Genomic DNA, 24,436 nt, shown 5'->3' on the forward strand with positions numbered 1-24,436 from the left:
TAAAACAGTTTTATTTGTCACAAAGTTCACTGAACATGTTTATAAATAAAAAATCTTACAATAAAATATTAAATTTAAAGGGGTGATGCAATTGGGTTGTAGGGCTGTTATATAACATCAATCTGACATTTGTATGAAGGCTCGACTCACTTTCCACACTACTGCATGGTGCAGAAAGATATTTTTGAGCCCTTTTAGCCAGAGCTGGAAATCTGTTTATTAACTGCCCAGTACTTCAGGGGTTTGTCTGAACGAGGTACAGTGATCTCTCCTTCAATAATACTAATAACAGCAATTTGTATTGGCAGAACAGTAGTAAACAATTTGTTTTTTTAGTTTAGTCTCCACTCCAGTTTAAAATGAAATGGGAACATGCAGTTTGAAAAAAAAAAAAACGCCACAAGATGGGTAGGAAGTGGAGGTATCGGTTTAAGTATCGGTGCATTTGCACGAGTACAAGTACTCATGCAAATACTTGGTATCGGTGCAACCCTAACAATACCCCATCGCAAACTACCCATTCACTAAATAACTCCTTAAAAGCTACCCCCCATACTCCTAATACCCCCTAAGTTACAAAAATAAAAGACACTAACATTACAAACTACAAAAAACACCACTACCAAAAATAAAAAAACAAACAGTAAGGCCTATTCTAAAACTAGAGTCCCCTTAAAAAAAAGCCCACCAAAAAAGAAAGAATCATATACTAACACTAAAATCTATTCTAAAAATGCCCTGAAAATGAAATGGCATTTTGTAGGTCATTGCCCTACTTTTTCACTTGGAAAAAAAATCAATAGGGTAATTTGAATTTGAAAATCAGCCAATAGGAATGCAAGGGCACCCCTATATAAGGGGGTACATCGCATTCAAACTTCAGTGTGTGGCAACGGAAGATCCAAAAATGAGAAGATCAGAAGATAAGAAGATGGATGGTCAGGTGGAAGAGGACATCCTAAGAAGAGTGCCGCCATGGCTAAGAGGGAAGAAGGACCACTGCCATGGACGAAGATAGAAGAGGGGCACCACCGTGGAGTAGTAGCTACCCACCTAGGAGCCGGATTCAAGTTGGGTAAGTACCATCTTTGGGATTTAGTGTTAGGCTTTTTTCTGGTGGGTGCATTTTTTTTTTTTAGTAAAGTATTGTTTTATGCAAAAGAGCTATAATCAATTTAGGGAAATGGTCTACCAAATGCCATTATCAGGGCATCTTTATTTTTAGGATAGCAACAGGTGCAAATTTAAATGCGTCATAGGTGCAGGGGATAATAGAGCAGTGCTCTAACCTATTGCACTCCATCAACAATTCTATGTGGCTTTTGCAGATAACCCATATTAAAGCCATTTAAATATATTTAAAAACCATCAGCTAGATTACGAGTTGTGCGTTAGGGTAAAAAAGCAGCGTTAAGAGGTTGTAACGCTGCTTTTTTACGCCTGCTGGTATTCCGAGTCTTGAAGGTTTAGGGGCACAGCACACTTCTTTGGCCTTACCGCAAAACGACTTACGTAAACTTCGTAAAGTATTTTTTCTTTGGGACTTCCATAGCGCCGGTATTACGAGTCTGTCCTGGGAGGCCAAAAAGTGAGCAGTACACCCTACCCCGTCAAGATCCCTAACGCATTTAAAAGTCAGTAGTTATGAGTTTTACACTACAGCAATGTAGCATAAAACTCATAACTAAAGTGCTAAAAAGTACACTAACACCCATAAACTACCTATTAACCCCTAAACCGAGGCCCTCCCGCATTGCAAATACTAAAATAAAAAATGTAACCCCTAATCTGCCGCTCTGGACACCGCCGCCACCTACATTATATGTATAAACCCCTAATCTGCCTGCTGCTCCCAATGTCGCCGCCACCTACCTACACTTATTAACCCCTAATCTGCTGCCCCAACGTTGCCGCCACTATAATAAACATATTAACCCCTAAACCGCTGCACTCCCGCCTCACAAACATTAGTTAAATATTATTAACCCCTAATCTGCCGGCCCTAACATCGCCGCCATATACCTACATTTATTAACCCCTAATCTGCCGCCCCCAACGTCGCCGCCACTATATTAAAGTTATTAACCCCTAAACCTAAGTCTAACCCTAAACCTAACACCCACTAACTTAAATATAATTTAAATAACTATAAATAAATATTCCTATCATTAACTAAATAATTCCTATTTAAAACTAAATACCTACCTGTAAAATAAATCCTAAACTAGCTACAATATAACTAATAGTTACATTGTATCTATCTTAGGGTTTATTTTAATTTTACAGGCAAGTTTGTATTTATTTTAACTAGGTAGAATAGTTATTAAATAGTTATTAACTATTTAATAACTACAGTGTACATAGCTAAAATAAATACAAATTTACCTGTAAAATAAAACCTAACCTAAGTTACACTAACACCTAACACTACACTATAATTAAATAAATTAACTAAATTAAATACAATTACCTAAATTAAATTAGCTAAAGTACAAAAACACTAAATTACAGAAAATAATAAACAAATTACAGAAATTTAAACTAAATTACACCTAATCTAATAGCCCTATTAAAATAAAAAAGCCCCCCCCCCCTCCAAAAAAAAAACCTAGCCTAAACTAAACTACCAATAGCCCTTAAAAGGGCCTTTTGCGGGGCATTGCCCCAAAGTAATCAGCTCTTTTACCTGTAAAAAAAATACAAACAACCCCCCAGCAGTAAAACCCACCACCCACACAACCAAACCCCCCAAATAAAATATTAGCTAAAAAAAACCTAAGCTCCCCATTGCCCTGAAAAGGGCATTTGGATGGGCATTGTCCTTAAAAAGTGCAGTTAGCTCTTTTGCAAGCCCAAACCCCTAATCTAAAAAATAAACCCACCCAATACACCCTTAAAAAAAACAGAAATTATGCTTACCTGATAAATTTCTTTCTTTTGCGATGTACCGAGTCCACGGATTCATCCTAACTTGTGGGATATTGTGCTTCCTGACAGGAAGTAGCAAAGAGAGCACCACAGCAGAGCTGTCTATATAGCTCCCCCCTTAACTCCACCCCCCAGTCATTCGACCGAAGACCAAGGAAGAAAAGGAGAAACTATAAGGTGCAGAGGTGACTGAAGCTTACATAAAAAATACTATCTGTCTTAAATAGACAGGGCGGGCCATGGACTCGGTACATCGCAAAAGAAAGAAATTTATCAGGTAAGCATAAATTCTGTTTTCTTTTGCAAGATGTACCGAGTCCACGGATTCATCCTAACTTGTGGGATACCAATACCAAAGCTTTAGGACACGGATGAAGGGAGGGACAAGACAGGAACCTAAATGGAAGGCACCACTGCTTGCAAAACCTTTCTCCCAAAAATAGCCTCCGAAGAAGCAAAATTATCAAATTTGGAAAATTTGGAAAAGGTATGAAGCGAAGACCAAGTCGCAGCCTTACAAATCTGTTCAACAGAAGCATAATTTTTAAAAGCCCATGTGGAAGCCACCACTCTAGTGGAGTGAGCTGTAATTCTTTCAGGAGGCTGCTGTCCAGCAGTCTCATAAGCCAAACGGATGATGCTTTTCAGCCAAAAGGAAAGAGAGGTAGCCGTAGCCTTTTGACCTCTACGCTTTCCAGCATAGACAACAAACAAAGAAGATGATTGGAGAAAATCTTTGGTTGCCTGCAAATAAAACTTCAAGGCATGAACCACGTCCAAGTTGTGCAACAGACGGTCCTTCTTAGAAGAAGGATTAGGACACAGAGAAGGAACAACAATTTCCTGATTGATATTCCTGTTAGAAACAACCTTAGGGAGGAACCCAGGTTTGGTACGCAAAACCACCTTATCAGCATGGAAAACAAGATAAGGCGAGTCACATTGTAATGCAGATAGTTCAGAAACTCTACGAGCTGAAGAGATAGAAACTAGAAATAGAACTTTCCAAGATAGAAGCTTAATATCTATGGAATGCATGGGTTCAAACTGAACCCCCTGAAGAACTTTAAGAACTAAATTGAGACTCCATGGCGAGCAACAGGTTTAAACACAGGCTTAATTCTAACTAAAGCCTGACAAAAAGCCTGACCGTCTGGGGCATCTGCCAGACGCTTGTGCAACAGAATAGACAAAGCAGATATCTGTCCCTTTAAGGAACTAGCGGACAATCCTTTCTCCAATCCTTCTTGGAGAAAAGACAAAATCCTAGGAATCCTGATCTTACTCTATAAGTAGCCTTTGGATTCACACCAAAAAAGATATTTACACCATATCTTCTGATAGATCTTCCTGGTGACAGGCTTTCAAGCCTGAATCAAGGTATCTATGACCGACTCAGAGAAACCCCGCTTTGATAAAATCAAGTGTTCAATCTCCAAGCAGTCAGTTGCAGAGAAATTAGATTTGGATGCTTGAATACACTTGAATCAAAAGGTCCCGTCTCAGTGGCAGAGTCCATGGTGGCAGAGATGACATGTCCACCAGGTCTGCATACCAAGTCCTGCGTGGCCACGCAGGCGCTATCAAAATCACTGAAGCTCTCTCCTGTTTGATTCTGGCAATCAGACGCGGAAGGAGAGGGAATGGTGGAAACACATAAGCCAGGTTGAACGACGAGGGTACTGCTAGAGCATCTATCAGTACTGCCTGAGGATCCCTTGACCTGGATCCGTAACAAGGAAGTTTGGCGTTCTGACGAAACGCCATCAGATCCAATTCTGGTGTGCCCCATAGCTGAACCAGTTGAGCAAACACCTTCGGATGGAGCTCCCACTCCCCCGGATGAAAAGTCTGACGACTTAGAAAATCTGCCTCCCATTTCTGCACCCCTGGGATATAGATCGCTGATAGATGGCAAGAGTGAGTCTCTGCCCATCGGATTATCCTGGAAACTTCTATCATCGCCAAGGAACTCCTTGTTCCCCCCTGATGATTGATATAAGCTACAGTCGTGATGTTGTCCGACTGAAACCTGATGAATCCGGCCGAAGCCAGCTGAGGCCACGCCTGAAGAGCATTGAATATCGCTCTTAATTCCAGAATATTTATCGGTAGGAGGGCCTCCTCCTGAGTCCACAAACCCTGTGCTTTCAGGGAATTCCAGACTGCACCCCAGTCCAGTAGGCTGGCGTCCGTCGTCACAATAACCCACCCTGGCCTGCGGAAACACATTCCCCTGGACAGGTGATCCTGTGACAACCACCAATGAAGAGTCTCTGGTCTCTTGATCCAGATTTATCTGAGGAGATAAATCTGCATAATCCCCATTCCACTGTTTGAGCATGCATAGTTGCAGTGGTCTGAGATGCAAGCGATCAAATGGAACTATGTCCATTGCCGCTACCATAAGTCCGATTACCTCCATACACTGAGCCACTGACGGCTGAGGAATGGAATGAAGAGCTCGGCAGGTGGTTAAAATCTTTGATTTCCTGACCTCCGTCAGAAATATTTTCATGTCCACCGAATCTATCAGAGTTCCCAGGAATGGAACTCTTGTGAGAGGAATAAGAGAACTCTTTTTCACGTTCACCTTCCACCCATGAGATCTTAGAAAGGCCAACACTAAGTCCGTGTGAGACTTGGCAAGTTGGAAAGTCGACGCTTGAATTAAGAAGTCGTCTAGATAAGGCGCCACTGCTATGCCCCTCGGCCTTAGGACCGCCAGAAGGGACCCTAGCACCTTTGTGAAGATTCTTGGCGCTGTGGCCAACCCGAAGGGAAGAGCCACAAACTGGTAATGCCTGTCCAGAAAGGCAAACCTGAGGAACTGGTGATCTTTGTGGATAGGAATGTGTAGATACGCATCCTTTAGATCCACGGTAGTCATATATTGACCCTCCTGGATCATTGGTAAAATAGTCCGAATGGTCTCCATCTTGAAGGATGGAACTCTTAGGAATTGGTTTAGGATCTTGAGATCTAGAATTGGTCTGAAGGTTCCCTCTTTTTTGGGTAGCACAATCAGATTGGAGTAGAAACCTTGCCCCTGTTCTGTTTTCGGAACTGGGCAGATCACTCTCATGGTAAAAAGGTCTTCTACACAGCGTAAGAACGCCTCTCTTTTTGTCTGGTTTACAGACAATTGAGAAAGATGGAACCTCCCCCTTGAAGGAGAATCATTGAAATCTAGGAGATATCCCTGGGTTACAATTTCTACGGCCCAGGAGTCCTGAACGTCTCTTGCCAAGGCCTGAGCAAAGAGAGAAAGTCTGCCCCCTACTTGATCCGGTCCCGAATCGGGGGCTAACCCTTCATACTGTCTTAGTGTCAGCAGCAGGCTTTTTGGCCTGTTTACCCTTGTTACAAGCCTGGTTAGGTCTCCAGGTTGGCTTGGATTGAGCAAAGTTCACCTCTTGCTTTGCAGCAGGGGAAGAGGAAGCGGGACCACCCTTGAAGTTTCGAAAGGAACGAAAATTATTTGGTTTGGTCCTTGTCTTATTTGACTTATCTTGAGGGAGGGCATGACCCTTCCCTCCAGTGATGTCTGAAATGATCTCTTTCAGTGCAGGCCCAAATAGGGTCTTACCTTTGAAAGGGATGGTCAAAAGCTTAGATGACACATCAGCTGACCAGGACTTAAGCCATAACGCTCTTCGCACTAAAATGGCAAAACCTGAATTCTTTGCCGCTAACTTAGCAAGATGAAAAGCGGCGTCTGTAAGAAAAGAATTAGCCAACTTAAGGGCCTTAATTCTGTCCAAAATATCATCTAGTGGGGTCTCCATCTGAAGAGCCTCTTCTAGAGCCTCAAACCAAAAAGCAGCTGCAGTGGTTACCGGAACAATGCACGCTATAGGTTGAAGAAGAAAACCCTGATGAACAAAAATTTTCTTTAGGAGACCCTCTAACTTTTTATCCATAGGATCAATGAAAGCACAACTGTCTTCAATAGGTATAGTTGTACGCTTAGCCAGAGTAGAAATAGCTCCCTCCACCTTAGGGACCGTCTGCCATGAGTCCTTTATGGTGTCAGAAATGGGGAACATTTTCTTAAAAAAACAGGAGGGGGAGCGAATGGAATACCTGGTCTATCCCACTCCTTAGTAACAATGTCCGAAATCCTCTTAGGGACTGGAAAAACATCAGTGTAAACAGGAACCTCTAAATATTTGTCCATTTTACACAATTTCTCTGGAACTACAATAGGGTCACAATCATCCAGAGTAGCTAAAACCTCCCTGAGCAATAAACGGAGGGAATATCGGATACGGCTACTAAAGCGTCAGAAGGCTCAGCATTTGTTCTTAACCCAGAGCTACTGCGTTTCCCTTGCAACCCTGGCAGTTTAGATAAAACCTCTGTGAGGGTAGTATTCATAACTGAAGCCATATCTTGCAAGGTGAAAGAATTAGACGCACTAGAAGTACTTGGCGTCACTTGTGCGGGCGTAACTGGTTGTGACACTTGGGGAGAACTAGATGGCGAAACCTGATTTACTTATGTCTGAGAATCATTTGATGCCAACTTCTTATAGACATATCAGTACAATTGGGACACATTCTTAGAGGGGGTTCCACAATGGCTTCTAAACAAATTGAACAATGAGTTTCCTCAGTGTCAGACATGTTTAACAGGCTAGTAATGAAGCAAGCAAGCTTGGAAAACACTTTATTTAATGAAAAAAACACAATTTGCAAAAACAGTACTGTACCTTTAAGAGAAAAAAAGGCAAACACAAACTGCAAAACAGGTTAAAATTGCTTCAAAAATTCCGAAATTTTAACAGTACACCCACTAAGCTTTAGAAGTATTGCACCACAAGTAACAAAGCAATAGACCCCCAAATGAAAAAAACGGATTGATAAGTGTCTAAAACCGGTTAAAACACCCTAAAGCACCTTGCCACAGCTCTGCTGTGGCCCTACCTGCCCTTAGGAAGCAATAATATGGGGTTTAAAGCTTCAATTAGTCCCTCAGAAGACTCTCAGGACCTCAGGAGAAGTTGCTTGCTGCTTGTAAATGTAGGCCCCGCCCACCTCACTCGATGTTGCTGGGGCCTACACAAAACTAACAAACCCTGCCTGAAAGCCATGTGGGTTATAAACAACCCCAAAGAACCCTCAAGCAAATGTCCCATAAAACAGAAAACGTTACTCCCAGACACAAAAACGTTTGTCCCAAATTCACCCTTTATGCAAGCTAGTAAAAACCTCTGATAACACTAGGATTACTGCTTACCCTTCCCCTAATGGGGACACTGTCAGCCTTTCTGAGTTAACACAGTCTCTACAGAAAATATGACTGAACATACCTCATTGCTATATAGCAAGAAACCGTTCCTCACACTGAAGTTTTCCTGTACTCCTCAGCTCATGTGGGAACAGCAGTGGACCTTAGTTACAAATGCTAAGATCATCATCCTCCAGGCAGAAATCTTCATCTATGTCCTGCCTGAGAGTAAATAGTACAACACCGGTACCATTTAAAAATAACAAACACTTGATTGAAGATAAAATAAAACTAACAGTTTAACACCTCTTCTCTTTACCCTTCCTGCTTAGATCCAGCAAAGAGAATGATTGGGGGGTGGAGTTAAGGGGGGAGCTATATAGACAGCTCTGTTGTGGTGCTCTCTTTGCTACTTCCTGTCAGGAAGGACAATACCCCACAAGTTAGGATGAATCCGTGGTACATCTTGCAAAAGAAAACTAACACTAACTCCCTGAGCTGACCACTTCTGCCCGGCTTGGATGAAGACTTCTGCCGTCTGGAGGACCACTTCGCCCTGCTTGGATGAAGATGTCTCCCGGTAAGTCTATCTTCAGGGGGTAAGTGTTAGGTTTTTTTAAGGGTATATTGGGTGGGTTTATTTTTTTAGCTTAGGGGTTTGGGCTTGCAAAAGAGCTAACTTCCCTTTTAAGGGCAATGCCCATCCAAATGCCCTTTTCAGGGCAATGGGGAGCTTAGGTTTTTTTAGCTAGTATTTTATTTGGGGGGTTGGTTGTGTGGGTGGTGGGTTTTACTGTTGGGGGGGTTGTTTGCATTTTTTTTTACAGGTAAAAGAGCGGATTACTTTGGGGCAATGCCCCGCAAAAGGCCCTTTTAAGGGCTATTGGTAGTTTAGTTTAGGCTAGGGTTTTTTTTTTATTTGGGGGGGCTTTTTTATTTTAATAGAGCTATTAGATTAGGTGTAATTAGTTTACATTTCTGTAATTTGTTTATTATTTTCTGTAATTTAGTGGGGGGGGGTTGTACTTTAGCTAATTTAATTTAAATTTAGGTAATTGTATTTAATTTAGTTAATTTATTTAATTATAGTGTAGTGTTAGTTGTTAGTGTAACTTAGGTTAGGTTCTATTTTACAGGTAAATTTGTATTTATTTTAGCTAGGTAGTTATTAAACAGTTAATAACTATTTAATAACTATTCTACCTAGTTAAAATAAATACAAACTTGCCTGTAAAATAAAAATAAACCCTAAGCTAGATACAATGCAACTATTAGTTATATTGTAGCTAGCTTAGGGTTTATTTTATAGGTAAGTATTTAGTTGTAAATAGGAATAATTTAGTTAATGATAGTAATATTTATTTAGATTTATTCAAATTATATTTAAGTTAGGGGGTGTTAGGTTTAGGGGTTAATAACTTTAATATAGTGGCGGTGATGTTAGGGCCGGCAGATTAGGGGTTAATAATATTTAACTAATGTTTGTGAGGCGGGAGTGTGGCGGTTTAGGGGTTAATATGTTTATTATAGTGGCGGCGACGTTGGGGCGGCAGATTAGGGGTTAATAAGTGTAGGTAGGTGGCAGCGACATTGGGGGCAGCAGATTAGGGGTTCATAAGTATAATGTAGGTGGCGACAATGTCCGGAGCGGCAGATTAGGGGTTAATAATATAATGCAGGTGTCGGCGATGTCGGAGGCGGCAGATTAGGGGTTAATAAGTGTAAGATTAGGGGTGTTTAGACTCGGGGTTCATGTTAGGGTGTTAGGTGTAGACATAAATTTTATTTCCCCATAGGAATCAATGGGGCTGCGTTAGCGAGTTTTACGCTGCTTTTTTGCAGGTGTTAGACTTTTTTTTCAGCTGGCTCTCCCTGTTGATTCCTATGGGGAATTAGTGCACGAGCACGTTACACCAGCTCACTGCTGACTTAAGCAGTGCTGGTATTGGAGTGCGGTAATGAGCAAAATTTTCGTTCGTTAGCTCGTTAGCACTGCACAGCCTCTAACGCAAAACTCGTAAGCTAGGTGATTACCTAATTATCATAAGCTTTCAAATGCATTTTTGTCACAATAGCACAACTTGCACAGGGACAAATGGTCTTTGAAATTCCAATATATAAGAAAACAACTTTGTAACAGTTTTATGTACAAATTTTGGACTTTTCAAGTTCAGCCTTGATATTTCAAAAACATTTTAACTTGCTTCTAGTAGTATATCTTGGCTGTATTAAATTTTTTCTTCATTCTCAGTTATTTTAATTATATTAATATGCACACTAATTTTTTTCTTAGCAACATGAAAGTCAAAATTAAACTTTTATGGTAAAAATAGAGCATAAAATATTAAGAGACATTTCAGTTTACTTCAGTAATCAAATTTGTATTGTTCTCTGGGTACACTTTGTTGAAAAGCATATCTAGATATACTTAGGTGCTAATGGGAACTAGCTGGTGATTAGTAGCTACACAAATATACTCCTTGTTATTGGCTCAGGAAAGCAAATTTGATAACAGAAGTATATTAGAAAGTATTTTTGTGTGTTTTGTTTATGCTCCGTCATAACTATGATAGTTTAGTTGTGTTCCTTTCGTATGATGAAGGTTAGCAGAGACACTCACCTGGAGGATCAGGAAATGTAAAAGCTAGATCAATGAGAGATTCCCCAGCTGTTTCTGGAGGATGTCTGTCTTCTTCTGGAACATCATCACCACTATCAAAATCAAACTTTTCTCCTTCTTCATCATCAGCCAGTGCATCAAACGTGAAGTCATTTTGAAAAACTACAAATTAAAACAATATATATAAAAAGGCAATGATAAGTAGACACAATGCGCAAGATGACATTTTTCATGCCAAAGGAAGATGTTTAACACTAAAACACATGATGCAACAGCAAATAAAACTGCTTAGCCTACACTGGCAAAATTTTATAATATTTCAGTATATTTAATATATACATTAGCAACGAAAAACTTTAGATTTCATGTCCCTTAATAAAAATGTCAAAATTAAACATAAAGACAGAGCAAGCAATTTTAAACAACCTTTCCATTAACTTCCATATCTAATTTTCTTGGTATCCCTTTTTGAAAAGCATATCTAGGTAGACTCAGGAGAAGCAATGCACTACTGGGAGCTAGCTGCTGATTGGTGGCTGCACATATATGCCTCTTGTCATTGGCTCACCTGTGTTCAGTTAGCTACCCATAGTGCGTTGCTGCTCCTGCCTAAAAAGATACCAACAGAATGTAGCAAATTTGATAATAGAAGAAATTCCATATTATTTTTTTTATGATCATTTATTTATACAGAGACGCAAAATCTGTAGGTCTGGGTGCAAAAGTAGTGGCATACAATGAAAAAGATTATGGTAAGATAAAAATACATAACAGGTGAGACAAAACAAGTGCTGGAGGAGGGGGCTGCTCTGAAGAGCTCACAGTTTATGAATGTGCAGAGACAAAAGGTTTGGGGTAGCTTGTCACATGGATTGCAGTTGCAGCAGCAAGTAAAGACTTTAGCTGATTGTTTCTTACTTAATTAAGAGCAGCTTCTGTTGAATGTATAGGGAGGAAACCAGATTGGAGGGGATCAAGTAAAGCATTAGTTGAGAGAAATTGAGTTAAGCTATTATAGGCTAATCATTGCAATACATTTGGAGGCAAAGGGAAGTAAGGAGACTGGCTGATAGTTAGAAGGGTGGTGGGGTCAAGTAAGGGCTTTTTAGGATTGGTGTGATTAATGCAAGCTTAAAGGTGTTAGGAAATATCCAGTGGTGAGAGACTGGCTAACCCTTTCAGGACTGGACCAATTTGTCTACATCGGAACAATGTGCATGCAATTGCGAGATTTGAATGATGGGATTTGGTCATGGGGGGCGTGCCTATGGCGCTAGGCTCCCCGCTAGGCCGCAATTCCATTCAGGAAGCACCTTTGGCTTCTGTACAGCCACATGGCTAGGAAGTTCCATGCCCAGCGCAGTTAGGACGGCATGGAACGTCCTATCCTTTGGGAATGGGTTAAAAAGATGAGTTAGAGAAGGGGTTAAAGAATCAGAGAGAGAGGGAAGAAGTTGTGAAGGAATAGGGTTAAGTGGATGGGTTGTGATATGAGAAGATAGGAGTGTGAAGGCCTTGACCTCTGTTACAGAGAGAGAGAAGAGAGACAGACACACACACCAGAAAGGTTGAGTCAATGTTTTACCATTTGAACTGGTTGCCAGTGCGATTTCTATATTGTCAGCACCTGTTAACTGGTACAGGTGAGTTTAATTACAAATTACAGGAGCATCACAAACTTGGAATGCAACTATTTTCTACAATTTTGAGCAGGTGCCAATCATTTTGTCCGGTCCAGTTTTGAATAGAATGTGTCAGATTTGGCTTTTTTTCTCCACTTTTTTGTGTCATACCAATACAAACAAAAGAAAAAACATGAGAATGCCTAAACATTTGTAAACATTTGTAATTGCAACAATTTATTTTCTGGGTAAAGTGGTACATTGTTAAATGCAGGGGTGCCAATATTTTTGGTGTGTGTATATATATATATATATATATATATATATATATTATATACATACACATACACACACACCCCAAAGAAGAGAGACTGCACTCACTGAATTAGCGTAGAAAAAGCAAAACGTTTGATCCATAATAATATATATCATGTCTACTTTCAACTAGTAACAGCACACCACTTGTAATCTAGTCCTTTATGGGGGTTACATTTTCAGCCTACTATCCTTTAATTAGTATATTAGAATGTTTATTTAAGGCAGAACAGACATTTGTAATTTTTTTTGTGTAAATATTGTGCTTTGTAAAGCATGCTCTTTTTTTTTTTTTAAACTAGCCTGTGTTTATTGGTAACAAATGACCGGTATTTGCAAGCAATGAATTTTGTAGTTTGCCATTTAAATAGTCTTGCCTTTTCATGAGGGCTTCACAACGTGTCAAGTAAAACTGACAAGGGCTCTTTGATGAAAACAATTCATATTCTGTCCTCAGCCCTTTCCATGACACCACCCTCTTATCTCACCATGCTCCAGCTATTTCCCCTGTGGTACTGGAAAAAGACATTTCTTATAAACAATGCACTACATTTAAAAGCTATGATTTACAGTCTGTGATAAATATGCATAGATGAAAATTCTTCCAATTGTAAGAAAAGAGGGTAAGTGTCAGATTGCTAACACTGATATCATAAAGGTGCACACAAACCTGCAGGTTATAAAAACTATAAGTGCAATACAACAGTAATATTGAGCCATTGCTGTTTTTGAAAGACAGATACAAGAACAATTTAAAATCTGCTCACATGAAACAATTTTCTCTCCTAAAAAAAGTAGGCTGTGGGCTATTCGTTACATAGTTGGGGCTGCATTGTGGTCCTACGGTGCTTTTTATATGAATACTGAAGTCATTTCATAATGCTTATCTTAAAGGGACAGTAAACACAAAAAATGTTATTGTTTAAAAAGATAGATAATCTATGTATTTACCATCCCCCAGTTTTACATAACCAACACGGTTATATTAATATACTTTTGACCTCTGTGATAACCTTCTAGCTAAGCTTCTGCAGACTGCTTCCTTATCTCAGATCTTTTGACAGACCTGCATTTCAGGCAATTAGTGCTGACTCTTAAATAACTCCACAGGCGTTATCTGAATGCATTTGACAGATTTTCACAAGAGGCAGCCTACAGAGGCTTAGAAATTAGCATATGCGCCTAACTAGGTTTAGCTTTCAACTAAAAATACAAAAAGAACAAAGCAAATTTTCTGATAAAAGTAAATTGGAAAGTTGTTTAAAATTACACGCCCTATCTGAATCATGAAAGTTTAATTTAGACTTTACTGTCCCTTTAAAGAAGCAATAGTAGTGCACTGTGGAGAAAAAGGTTTTAGGTGTCTAGTATTTAACGTGATAGTCTAACAACTTAAAGGGACATTGTACTGTAAGTGTTTCCTCTATGTTTTTTCAATGAGATGTTATACCAGCTATATGGGGATTGTTGCTTTAAGTTTATTTTTCTATTTTAAAAAACTGTTTGCTAACTAAAAGCATACTGTTCTTGAGAATACATTTTTCTCTAAAACATGCCTATTCAAATTGGCTGACCTGCAGGAAGACTTGATTTTCTTATCTCTTTTCTCTCAATATAAACATAGGCCAGTACTTCAGAATTGATATTTTCATTATGGGTGGTATTTTCAAAAGCAACTATTTAATTGCAACCATTAACCTAAAGGGGTAATTTTAAGACATTTCTGTTATGTTGCTATATAATAACATATTAGCCAAGTTCTAATGTTTTTAACACAAATTAACATCCGGCAATTATTTTTAAATAGCCAAACTCAACCCACCATTTGCCTTATTTTAAGCAGTCAATCTGGGCTTTAGTCCACAGTCAACAAGGCTGGCCACTGTCATAAAGTTATTATACATAGTTTGGTAGTTGTTAACTGATAAATCCAATTAGGGACAGTTATGTAGAGGGGTTAACCTTGATAATTAGCAGGGTGTATGTTTAGTTCTGAAAAAAACATAAATTATGCTTACCAGATAATTTCCTTTCCTTCTGTACAGGGAGAGTCCACAGCTGCATTCCTTACTTGTGGGAAATACTGAACCTGGCCACCAGGAGGAGGCAAAGACACCCCAGCCAAAGGCTTAAATACCTCCCCCACTTCCCTCATCCCCCAGTCATTCTGCAGAGGGAACAAGGAACAGTAGGAGAAATATCAGGGTGAAAAAGGTGACAAAAGAACATATTAAAATGTAGGGCCACCCATCGGAGAACACGGGCAGGAGCTGTGGACTCTCCCTGTACAGTAGGAAAGGAAATTATCTGGTAAGCATAAATTTGTTTTCCTTCTTAATACAGGGAGAGTCCACAGCTGCATTCCTTACTTGTGGGAAATTATACCCAAGCTCTAGAGGACACTGAATGCTAACGGGAGGGCAAAAAGAGAGGCAGCCCCCATCTAAAGGCACAACAACCTGCAAAACCCTTTCTCCCAAAGGCTGCTTCAACAAAAGCAGTAGAAAACTGCTGTGACACCTAAATGTCCAACTCTAGGGGGCGCTATAACAGAGACTATATGATATGGGTCCAAACTGACTAATTTCAATGAGCCACAGTAGTGTGACTAGTATAAAAAAGTACCCACGCTATATATAAATCAGAAATTTATGACAATATGTGCTCAATATAAATATACAATATAAAAATAATAAAAACTTATCTGTGTCTTTTTATCAGATTAATATCACAAGTCCAGATAATACGGGTAGTCCAGATATTGCGGGTGATCCCAAATGATGATTGATCTGTGTTGGTGTTGCCAAATGTTGCAGGCTTGGTGAATGACAGCAGCTCCTCTCATGTATAAACAATAGCAGTAAGGAATCTGTTAAAAGGATCACAAAGAAAAGGGCGCCTGCGATGATGATAAACACAATGGCAAATCCTGTGTTTAAATGATACTCACAAGGAGAGCAGCACCAGATGTGCTAAATGAGACAAGCTGGGGACTCACAGTGGCCCAGCAACACTGATCCTGGATAGCAGGGTTCAGGAGATTCAGGTTTCCAAAAAAGCAAGTCAGGCTCTTTTTTAAATCTGATTTTAATAAATACATGATACATAAAGCCTGAGCCGGACTTGCTTTTTTGGAAACCTGAATCTCCTGAACCCTGCTACCCAGTGCCCGGATCAGTGTTGCTGGGCCACTGTGAGTCCCCAGCTTGTCTCATTTAGCACATCTGGTGCTGCTCTCCTTGTAAGTATCATTTTAACACAGGATTTGCCATTGTGTTTATCATCATTACAGTACTGCACTAGGAGGCGCCCCTGAAGAGGAAAGAAAAGGTATGATATCCTTCCTCAACAGTGGTCCTGCACTGCTCCTCCCATACAAGGGTAGAGAGGACCTTATAGTCACCTAACAAGGAGACATAATAAAGTTGCTTTAAGTACCAAAGGGTCCAAATAAGACGGGAGTGCCCCTCCTCTAAGAGACCCCGAAAACAAAACAAAATTTAAAAAAAATGGATTGAATCATCTCCCAAACCTCACTCAGTGATAGGCACTGGGACAATAACTCCAAAGGAGAACAAAACCCTGAAGGATTCCCTCTCTCTGACTGAAAGACAGGATCAAGAGAAGGAAAACTGCCCTAGAAGGCTGAGATTTGTTGCCTAGCTATAATTTCCTGAATCAAGCGTCCGAAAAGAGCGAAAGTCAGTTCCCACATAAGCCAAGATAAAACCTGGAACTGGCCCCCCCTGCCAATCTAGGTTAGACAGGCCTCTGCATGGACTTATTCCAGGACTGGATCGGACTTGGATAGTTAAAGCTTAGCGGTGATCTAAGATGCTGGGTCTTAACCAAATAAATCTTCCTCCATTCAAAAGGAGAGAATAGACTCAGAAGACATATCTGTCACCCTGAAACCCTAGCTTTGGGCCAGAAACTGTGATAGTTCCAAAAAAGAATTATAAGCTCCAAGGCCTTAATTCTGTCTTAAAAACATAATTTATGCTTACCTGATAAATTTATTTCTCTTGTAGTGTATTCAGTCCACGGGTCATCCATTACTTATGGGATATATTCCCTTCCCAACAGGAAGTTGCAAGAGGATCACCCAAGCAGAGCTGCTATATAGCTCCTCCCCTCACATGTCATATCCAGTCATTCGACCGAAACAAGACAAGAAAGGAGAAACTATAGGGTGCAGTGGTGACTGGAGTTTTAATTAAAATTTAGATCTGCCTCAAAAAGACAGGGCGGGCCGTGGACTGAATACACTACAAGAGAAATAAATTTATCAGGTAAGCATAAATTATGTTTTCTCTTGTTAAGTGTATTCAGTCCACGGGTCATCCATTACTTATGGGATACCAATACCAAAGCTAAAGTAAACGGATGATGGGAGGGACCAGGCAGGAACTTTAAACGGAAGGAACCACAGCCTGTAGAACCTTTCTCCCAAAAACAGAATTTATGTTTACCTGATAAATTTCTTTCTCCAACGGTGTGTCCGGTCCACGGCGTCATCCTTACTTGTGGGATATTCTCTTCCCCAACAGGAAATGGCAAAGAGCCCAGCAAAGCTGGTCACATGATCCCTCCTAGGCTCCGCCTACCCCAGTCATTCGACCGACGTTAAGGAGGAATATTTGCATAGGAGAAACCATATGGTACCGTGGTGACTGTAGTTAAAGAAAATAAATTATCAGACCTGATTAAAAAACCAGGGCGGGCCGTGGACCGGACACACCGTTGGAGAAAGAAATTTATCAGGTAAACATAAATTCTGTTTTCTCCAACATAGGTGTGTCCGGTCCACGGCGTCATCCTTACTTGTGGGAACCAATACCAAAGCTTTAGGACACGGATGAAGGGAGGGAGCAAATCAGGTCACCTAAATGGAAGGCACCACGGCTTGCAAAACCTTTCTCCCAAAAATAGCCTCAGAAGAAGCAAAAGTATCTTTGAAAGCACAACTATCCTCTATGGGTATAGTGGTGCGTTTGTTTAAAGTAGAAACCGCTCCCTCGACCTTGGGGACTGTCTGCCATAAGTCCTTTCTGGGGTCGACCATAGGAAACAATTTTTTAAATATGGGGGGAGGGACGAAAGGAATACCGGGCCTTTCCCATTCTTTATTAACAATGTCCGCCACCCGCTTGGGTATAGGAAAAGCTTCTGGGAGCCCCGGCACCTCTAGGAACTTGTCCATTTTACATAGTTTCTCTGGGATGACCAACTTTTCACAATCATCCAGAGTGGATAATACCTCCTTAAGCAAAATGCGGAGATGTTCCAACTTAAATTTAAATGCAATCACATCAGGTTCAGCCTGTTGAGAAATGTTCCCTGAATCAGTAATTTCTCCCTCAGACAAAACCTCCCTGGCCCCCTCAGATTGGGTTAGGGGCCCTTCAGAGATATTAATATCAGCGTCGTCATGCTCTTCAGTAACTAAAACAGAGCAGCCACGCTTACGCTGACAAGGGTTCATTTTGGCTAAAATGTTTTTGACAGAATTATCCATTACAGCCGTTAATTGTTGCATAGTAAGGAGTATTGGCGCGCTAGATGTACTAGGGGCCTCCTGAGTGGGCAAGACTCGTGTAGACGAAGGAGGGAATGATGCAGTACCATGCTTACTCCCCTCACTTGAGGAATCATCTTGGGCATCATTGTCATTATCACATAAATCACATTTATTTAAATGAATAGGAATTCTGGCTTCCCCACATTCAGAACACAGTCTATCTGGTAGTTCAGACATGTTAAACAGGCATAAACTTGATAAGAAAGTACAAAAAACGTTTTAAAATAAAACCGTTACTGTCACTTTAAATTTTAAACTGAACACACTTTATTACTGCAATTGCGAAAAAACATGAAGGAATTGTTCAAAATTCACCAAATTTTCACCACAGTGTCATAAAGCCTTAAAAGTATTGCACACCAAATTTGGAAGCTTTAACCCTTAAAATAACGGAACCGGAGCCGTTTTAAAACTTTAACCCCTTTACAGTCCCTGGTATCTGCTTTGCTGAGACCCAACCAAACCCAAAGGGGAATACGATACCAAATGACGCCTTCAGAAAGTCTTTTCTAAGTATCAGAGCTCCTCTCACATGCGACTGCATGCCATGCCTCTCAAAAACAAGTGCGCCACACCGGCGCGAAAATGAGGCTCTGCTTATGCTTTGGGAAAGCCCCTAAGAAATAAGGTGTCTAATACAGTGCCTGCCGATATAATTATATCAAAATACCCAGATAAAATGATTCCTCAAGGCTAAATATGTGTTAATAATGAATCGATTTAGCCCAGAAAAGTCTACAGTCTTAATAAGCCCTTGTGAAGCCCTTATTTACGATCGTAATAAACATGGCTTACCGGATCCCATAGGGAAAATGACAGCTTCCAGCATTACATCGTCTTGTTAGAATGTGTCATACCTCAAGCAGCAAGAGACTGCACACTGTTCCCCCAACTGAAGTTAATTGCTCTCAACAGTCCTGTGTGGAACAGCCATGGATTTTAGTTACGGTTGCTAAAATCATTTTCCTCATACAAACAGAAATCTTCATCTCTTTTCTGTTTCTGAGTAAATAGTACATACCAGCACTATTTCAAAATAACAAACTCTTGATTGAATAATAAAAAACTACAGTTAAACACTAAAAAACTCTAAGCCATCTCCGTGGAGATGTTGCCTGTACAACGGCAAAGAGAATGACTGGGGTAGGCGGAGCCTAGGAGGGATCATGTGACCAGCTTTGCTGGGCTCTTTGCCATTTCCTGTTGGGGAAGAGAATATCCCACAAGTAAGGATGACGCCGTGGACCGGACACACCTATGTTGGAGAAAACAGCCTCCGAAGAAGCAAAAGTGTCAAATTTGTAAAATTTTGAAAAGGTATGAAGCGAAGACCAAGTCGCAGCCTTGCAAATCTGTTCAACAGAGGCCTCATTCTTAAAGGCCCAGGTGGAAGCCACAGCTCTAGTGGAATGAGCTGTAATTCTTTCAGGGGGCTGCTGTCCAGCAGTCTCATAGGCTAAACGTATTATGCTACGAAGCCAAAAGGAGAGAGAGGTAGCCGAAGCTTTTTGACCTCTCCTCTGTCCAGAGTAAACGACAAACAGGGAAGAAGTTTGACGAAAATCTTTAGTTGCCTGTAAATAGAACTTCAGGGCACGGACTACGTCCAGATTATGCAAAAGTCTTTCCTTCTTTGAAGAAGGGTTAGGACATAATGATGGAACAACAATCTCTTGATTGATGTTCCTGTTAGAAACTACCTTAGGTAAGAACCCAGGTTTAGTACGCAGAACTACCTTGTCTGAATGGAAAATCAGATAAGGAGAATCACAATGTAAGGCAGATAACTCAGAGACTCTTCGAGCCGAGGAAATAGCCATCAAAAACAGAACTTTCCAAGATAACAGCTTAATATCAATGGAATGAAGGGGTTCAAATGGAACACCTTGAAGAACTTTAAGAACTAAGTTTAAGCTCCACGGGGGAGCAACAGTCTTAAACACAGGCTTAATCCTAGCCAAAGCCTGACAAAAAGCCTGAACGTCTGGAACCTCTGCCAGACGTTTGTGTAAAAGAATAGACAGAGCAGAAATCTGTCCCTTTAACGAACTAGCAGATAAGCCCTTTTCTAAACCCTCTTGTAGAAAAGACAATATCCTAGGAATCCTAACCTTACTCCATGAGTAACTCTTGGATTCACACCAATACAAGTATTTACGCCATATCTTATGGTAAATTTTTCTGGTAACAGGTTTCCGAGCCTGTATTAAGGTATCAATAACCGACTCCGAGAAGCCACGCTTTGATAGAATCAAGCGTTCAATCTCCATGCAGTCAGTCTCAGAGAAATTAGATTTGGATGGTTGAAAGGACCCTGAATTAGAAGGTCCTGCCTCAGAGGCAGAGACCATGGTGGACAGGACGACATGTCCACTAGGTCTGCATACCAGGTCCTGCGTGGCCACGCAGGCGCTATCAGAATCACCTATGCTCTCTCCTGTTTGATCTTGGCAATCAGTCGAGGAAGCAGCGGAAATGGTGGAAACACATAAGCCATGTTGAAAACCCAAGGGGCTGCTAGAGCATCTATCAGCGCCGCTCCTGGGTCCCTGGACCTGGATCCGTAACAAGGAAGTTTGGCGTTCTGGCGAGACGCCATGAGATCCAGTTCCGGTTTGCCCCAACGACGAATCAGTTGAGCGAAGACCTCCGGATGAAGTTCCCACTCCCCCGGATGAAAAGTCTGGCGACTTAGAAAGTCCGCCTCCCAGTTCTCCACGCCTGGGATGTAGATCGCTGACAGGTGGCAAGAGTGAGACTCTGCCCAGCGAATTATCTTTGAGACTTCTAACATCGCTAGGGAACTCCTGGTTCCCCCTTGATGGTTGATGTAAGCCACAGTCGTGATGTTGTCCGACTGAAATCTGATGAACCTCAGTGTTGCTAACTGAGGCCAAGCTAGAAGAGCATTGAATATTGCTCTTAATTCCAGAATATTTCTTGGGAGGAGTTTTTCCTCCTGAGTCCACGATCCCTGAGCCTTCAGGGAGTTTCAGACTGCGCCCCAACCTAGCAGGCTGGCATCTGTTGTTACAATCGTCCAATTTGGCCTGTGAAAGGTCATCCCTTTGGACAGATGGACCCGAGAAAGCCACCAGAGAAGAGAATCTCTGGTCTCTTGATCCAGATTTAGTAGAGGGGACAAATCTGAGTAATCCCCATTCCACTGACTTAGCATGCATAATTGCAGCGGTCTGAGATGCAGGCGCGCAAATGGCACTATGTCCATTGCCGCTACCATTAAGCCGATTACTTCCATGCACTGAGCTACTGATGGGCGTGGAATGGAATGAAGGACACGGCAAGCATTTAGCAGTTTTAATAACCTGGACTCCGTCAGGTAAATTTTCATCTCTACAGAATCTATAAGAGTCCCTAGGAAGGGAACCCTTGTGAGTGGTAATAGAGAACTCTTTTCCACGTTCACCTTCCACCCATGCGACCTCAGAAATGCCAGAACTATCTCTGTATGAGACTTGGCAATTTGAAAACTTGACGCTTGTATCAGAATGTCGTCTAGGTACGGAGCCACCGCTATGCCTCGCGGTCTTAGCACCGCCAGAAGTGAGCCCAGAACCTTTGTAAAAATTTTCGGGGCCGTAGCTAACCCGAAGGGAAGAGCTACAAACTGGTAATGCCTGTCTAGAAAGGCAAATCTTAGGTACCGATAATGATCTTTGTGAATCGGTATATGAAGGTAGGCATCCTTTAAGTCCACTGTGGTCATATACTGACCCTCTTGGATCATGGGTAGGATGGTTCGAATAGTTTCCATTTTGAATGATGGAACTCTTAGGAATTTGTTTAAGATCTTTAAGTCCAAGATTGGTCTGAAGGTTCCCTCTTTCTTGGGAACCACAAACAGATTTGAGTAAAATTCTTGCCCTTGTTCCGTCCGCGGAACTGGATGGATCACCCCATTACTAGGAGGTCTTGTACACAGCGTAGAAATGCCTCTTTCTTTATTTGGTTTGCTGATAACCTTGAAAGATGAAATCTCCCTTGTGGAGGAGAAGCTTTGAAGTCCAGAAGATATCCCTGAGATATGATCTCCAACGCCCAGGGATCCTGGACATCTCTTGCCCAAGCCTGGGCGAAGAGAGAAAGTCTGCCCCCCACTAGATCCGTTTCCGGATAGGGGGCCCTCTCTTCATGCTGTCTTAGGGGCAGAAGTAGGTTTTCTGGCCTGCTTGCCCTTGTTCCAGGACTGGTTAGCTTTCCAACCCTGTCTGTAACGAGCAGCAGTTCCTTCCTGTTTTGGAGAGGTGGAAGTTGATGCTGCTCCTGCCTTGAAGTTACGAAAGGCACGAAAATTAGACTGTTTGGCCTTTGATTTGGCCCTGTCCTGAGGAAGAGTATGACCCTTACCTCCAGTAATGTAAGCAATAATTTCTTTCAAGCCGGGCCCGAATAAGGTCTGCCCTTTGAAAGGAATATTAAGCAATTTAGATTTAGAAGTCACGTCAGCTGACCAGGATTTAAGCCATAGCGCTCTGCGCGCCTGGATGGCGAATCCAGAGTTCTTAGCCGTTAGTTTGGTTAAATGTACAACGGCATCAGAAACAAATGCGTTAGCTAGCTTAAGTGCTTTAAGCTTGTCCATAATCTCATCCAATGGAGCTGTGCGAATGGCCTCTTCCAGAGACTCAAACCAGAATGCCGCAGCAGCAGTGACAGGCGCAAAGCATGCAAGGGGCAGTAAGATAAAACCTTGTTGAACAAACATTTTCTTAAGGTAACCTTCTAATTTTTTATCTATTGGATCCGAAAAAGCACAACTATCCTCCACCGGGATAGTGGTACGCTTAGCTAAAGTAGAAACTGCTCCCTCCACCTTAGGGACCGTCTGCCATAAGTCTCGTGTGGTGGCGTCTATTGGAAAAATTTTCCTAAATATCGGAGGAGGGGAAAAGGGCACACCGGGTCTATCCCACTCCTTGCTAATAATCTCTGTAAGCCTTTTAGGTATAGGAAAAACGTCAGTACACACCGGCACCGCATAGTATCTATTCAGCCTACATAATTTCTCTGGAATTGCAACCGTGTTATAATCATTCAGAGCCGCTAATACCTCCCCTAGCAATACACGGAGGTTCTCAAGCTTAAATTTAAAATTAGAAATCTCTGAATCCGGTCTCCCTGGATCAGATCCGTCACCTACAGAATGAAGCTCTCCGTCCTCATGTTCTGCATATTGTGACGCAGTATCGGACATGGCTCTCACATCATCAGCGCGCTCTGTTCTTAACCCAGAGCTATCGCGCTTGCCTCTTAATTCTGGCAATTTAGATAATACTTCTGTCATAACAGTAGCCATGTCTTGCAAAGTGATTTGTATGGGCCTCTCTGATGTACTTGGCGCCACAATATCACGCGCCTCCTGAGCAGGAGGCAAAGGTACTGACACGTGAGGAGAGTTAGTCGGCATAACTTCCCCCTCGTTGTCTGGTGATAATTTCTTTACAGATAAAGACTGACTTTTATTTAAAGTGACATCAATACATTTAGTACACATATTTCTATGGGGCTCCACATTGGCCTTCAAACATAGTGAACAAACAGATTCATCTGTGTCAGACATGTTTAAACAGACTAGCAATGAGACTAGCAAGCTTGGAAAATACTTTCAATAAATTTACAAGCAATATAAAAAACGCTACTGCGCCTTTAAGAAGCACAAAAAAACTGTCACAGTTGAAATAACAATGAACCAAATCAGTTATAGCAACCAAATTTTCACAGTAAATGTATTAAGTTAGCAAAGTATTGCACCCACTAGCAAATGGATGATTAAGCCCTTAATACCCAAAACGGATAATCAATTTAACATTTAACGTTTTTATCACAGTCTAACACACTGTCACAGGTCTGCTGTGACTGATTACCTCCCTCAAAATGAATTTTGAAGACCCCTGAGCTCTCTAGAGACGTCCTGGATCAAGGAGGAAGAAGCAGGAAGACTGTGACTGAATTTTTACTGCGCAAAAAAGCGCTAAAATAGGCCCCTCCCACTCATATTACAACAGTGGGAAACCTCAATTAACCATTTCTATGCAGAAATATACGTCAGCCATGTGGAAAAAAATCATGCCCCAATAAGTTTTATCACCAAAGTACCTCACAAAAACGATTAACATG

At 41.3% G+C, this 24,436-nt stretch overlaps 1 protein-coding gene across 3 annotated transcripts in view; it reads right to left on the reverse strand.

The window, feature by feature from the left end:
* Window positions 1-24,436, reverse strand: part of ARHGEF10 (Rho guanine nucleotide exchange factor 10) — a 595,236-nt gene that overhangs the window by 468,157 nt on the left and 102,643 nt on the right. For all 3 annotated transcript variants that reach the window (XM_053710365.1, XM_053710363.1, XM_053710364.1), the window contains one exon: window positions 10,781-10,942. In XM_053710365.1, coding sequence (XP_053566340.1) covers window positions 10,781-10,942 — 162 coding nt within the window. The remainder of the gene's footprint in view (window positions 1-10,780; window positions 10,943-24,436) is intronic.

This window comes from Bombina bombina, chromosome 4 (genome assembly GCF_027579735.1).
Source record: "Bombina bombina isolate aBomBom1 chromosome 4, aBomBom1.pri, whole genome shotgun sequence".
Lineage (NCBI taxonomy): Eukaryota > Metazoa > Chordata > Amphibia > Anura > Bombinatoridae > Bombina > Bombina bombina.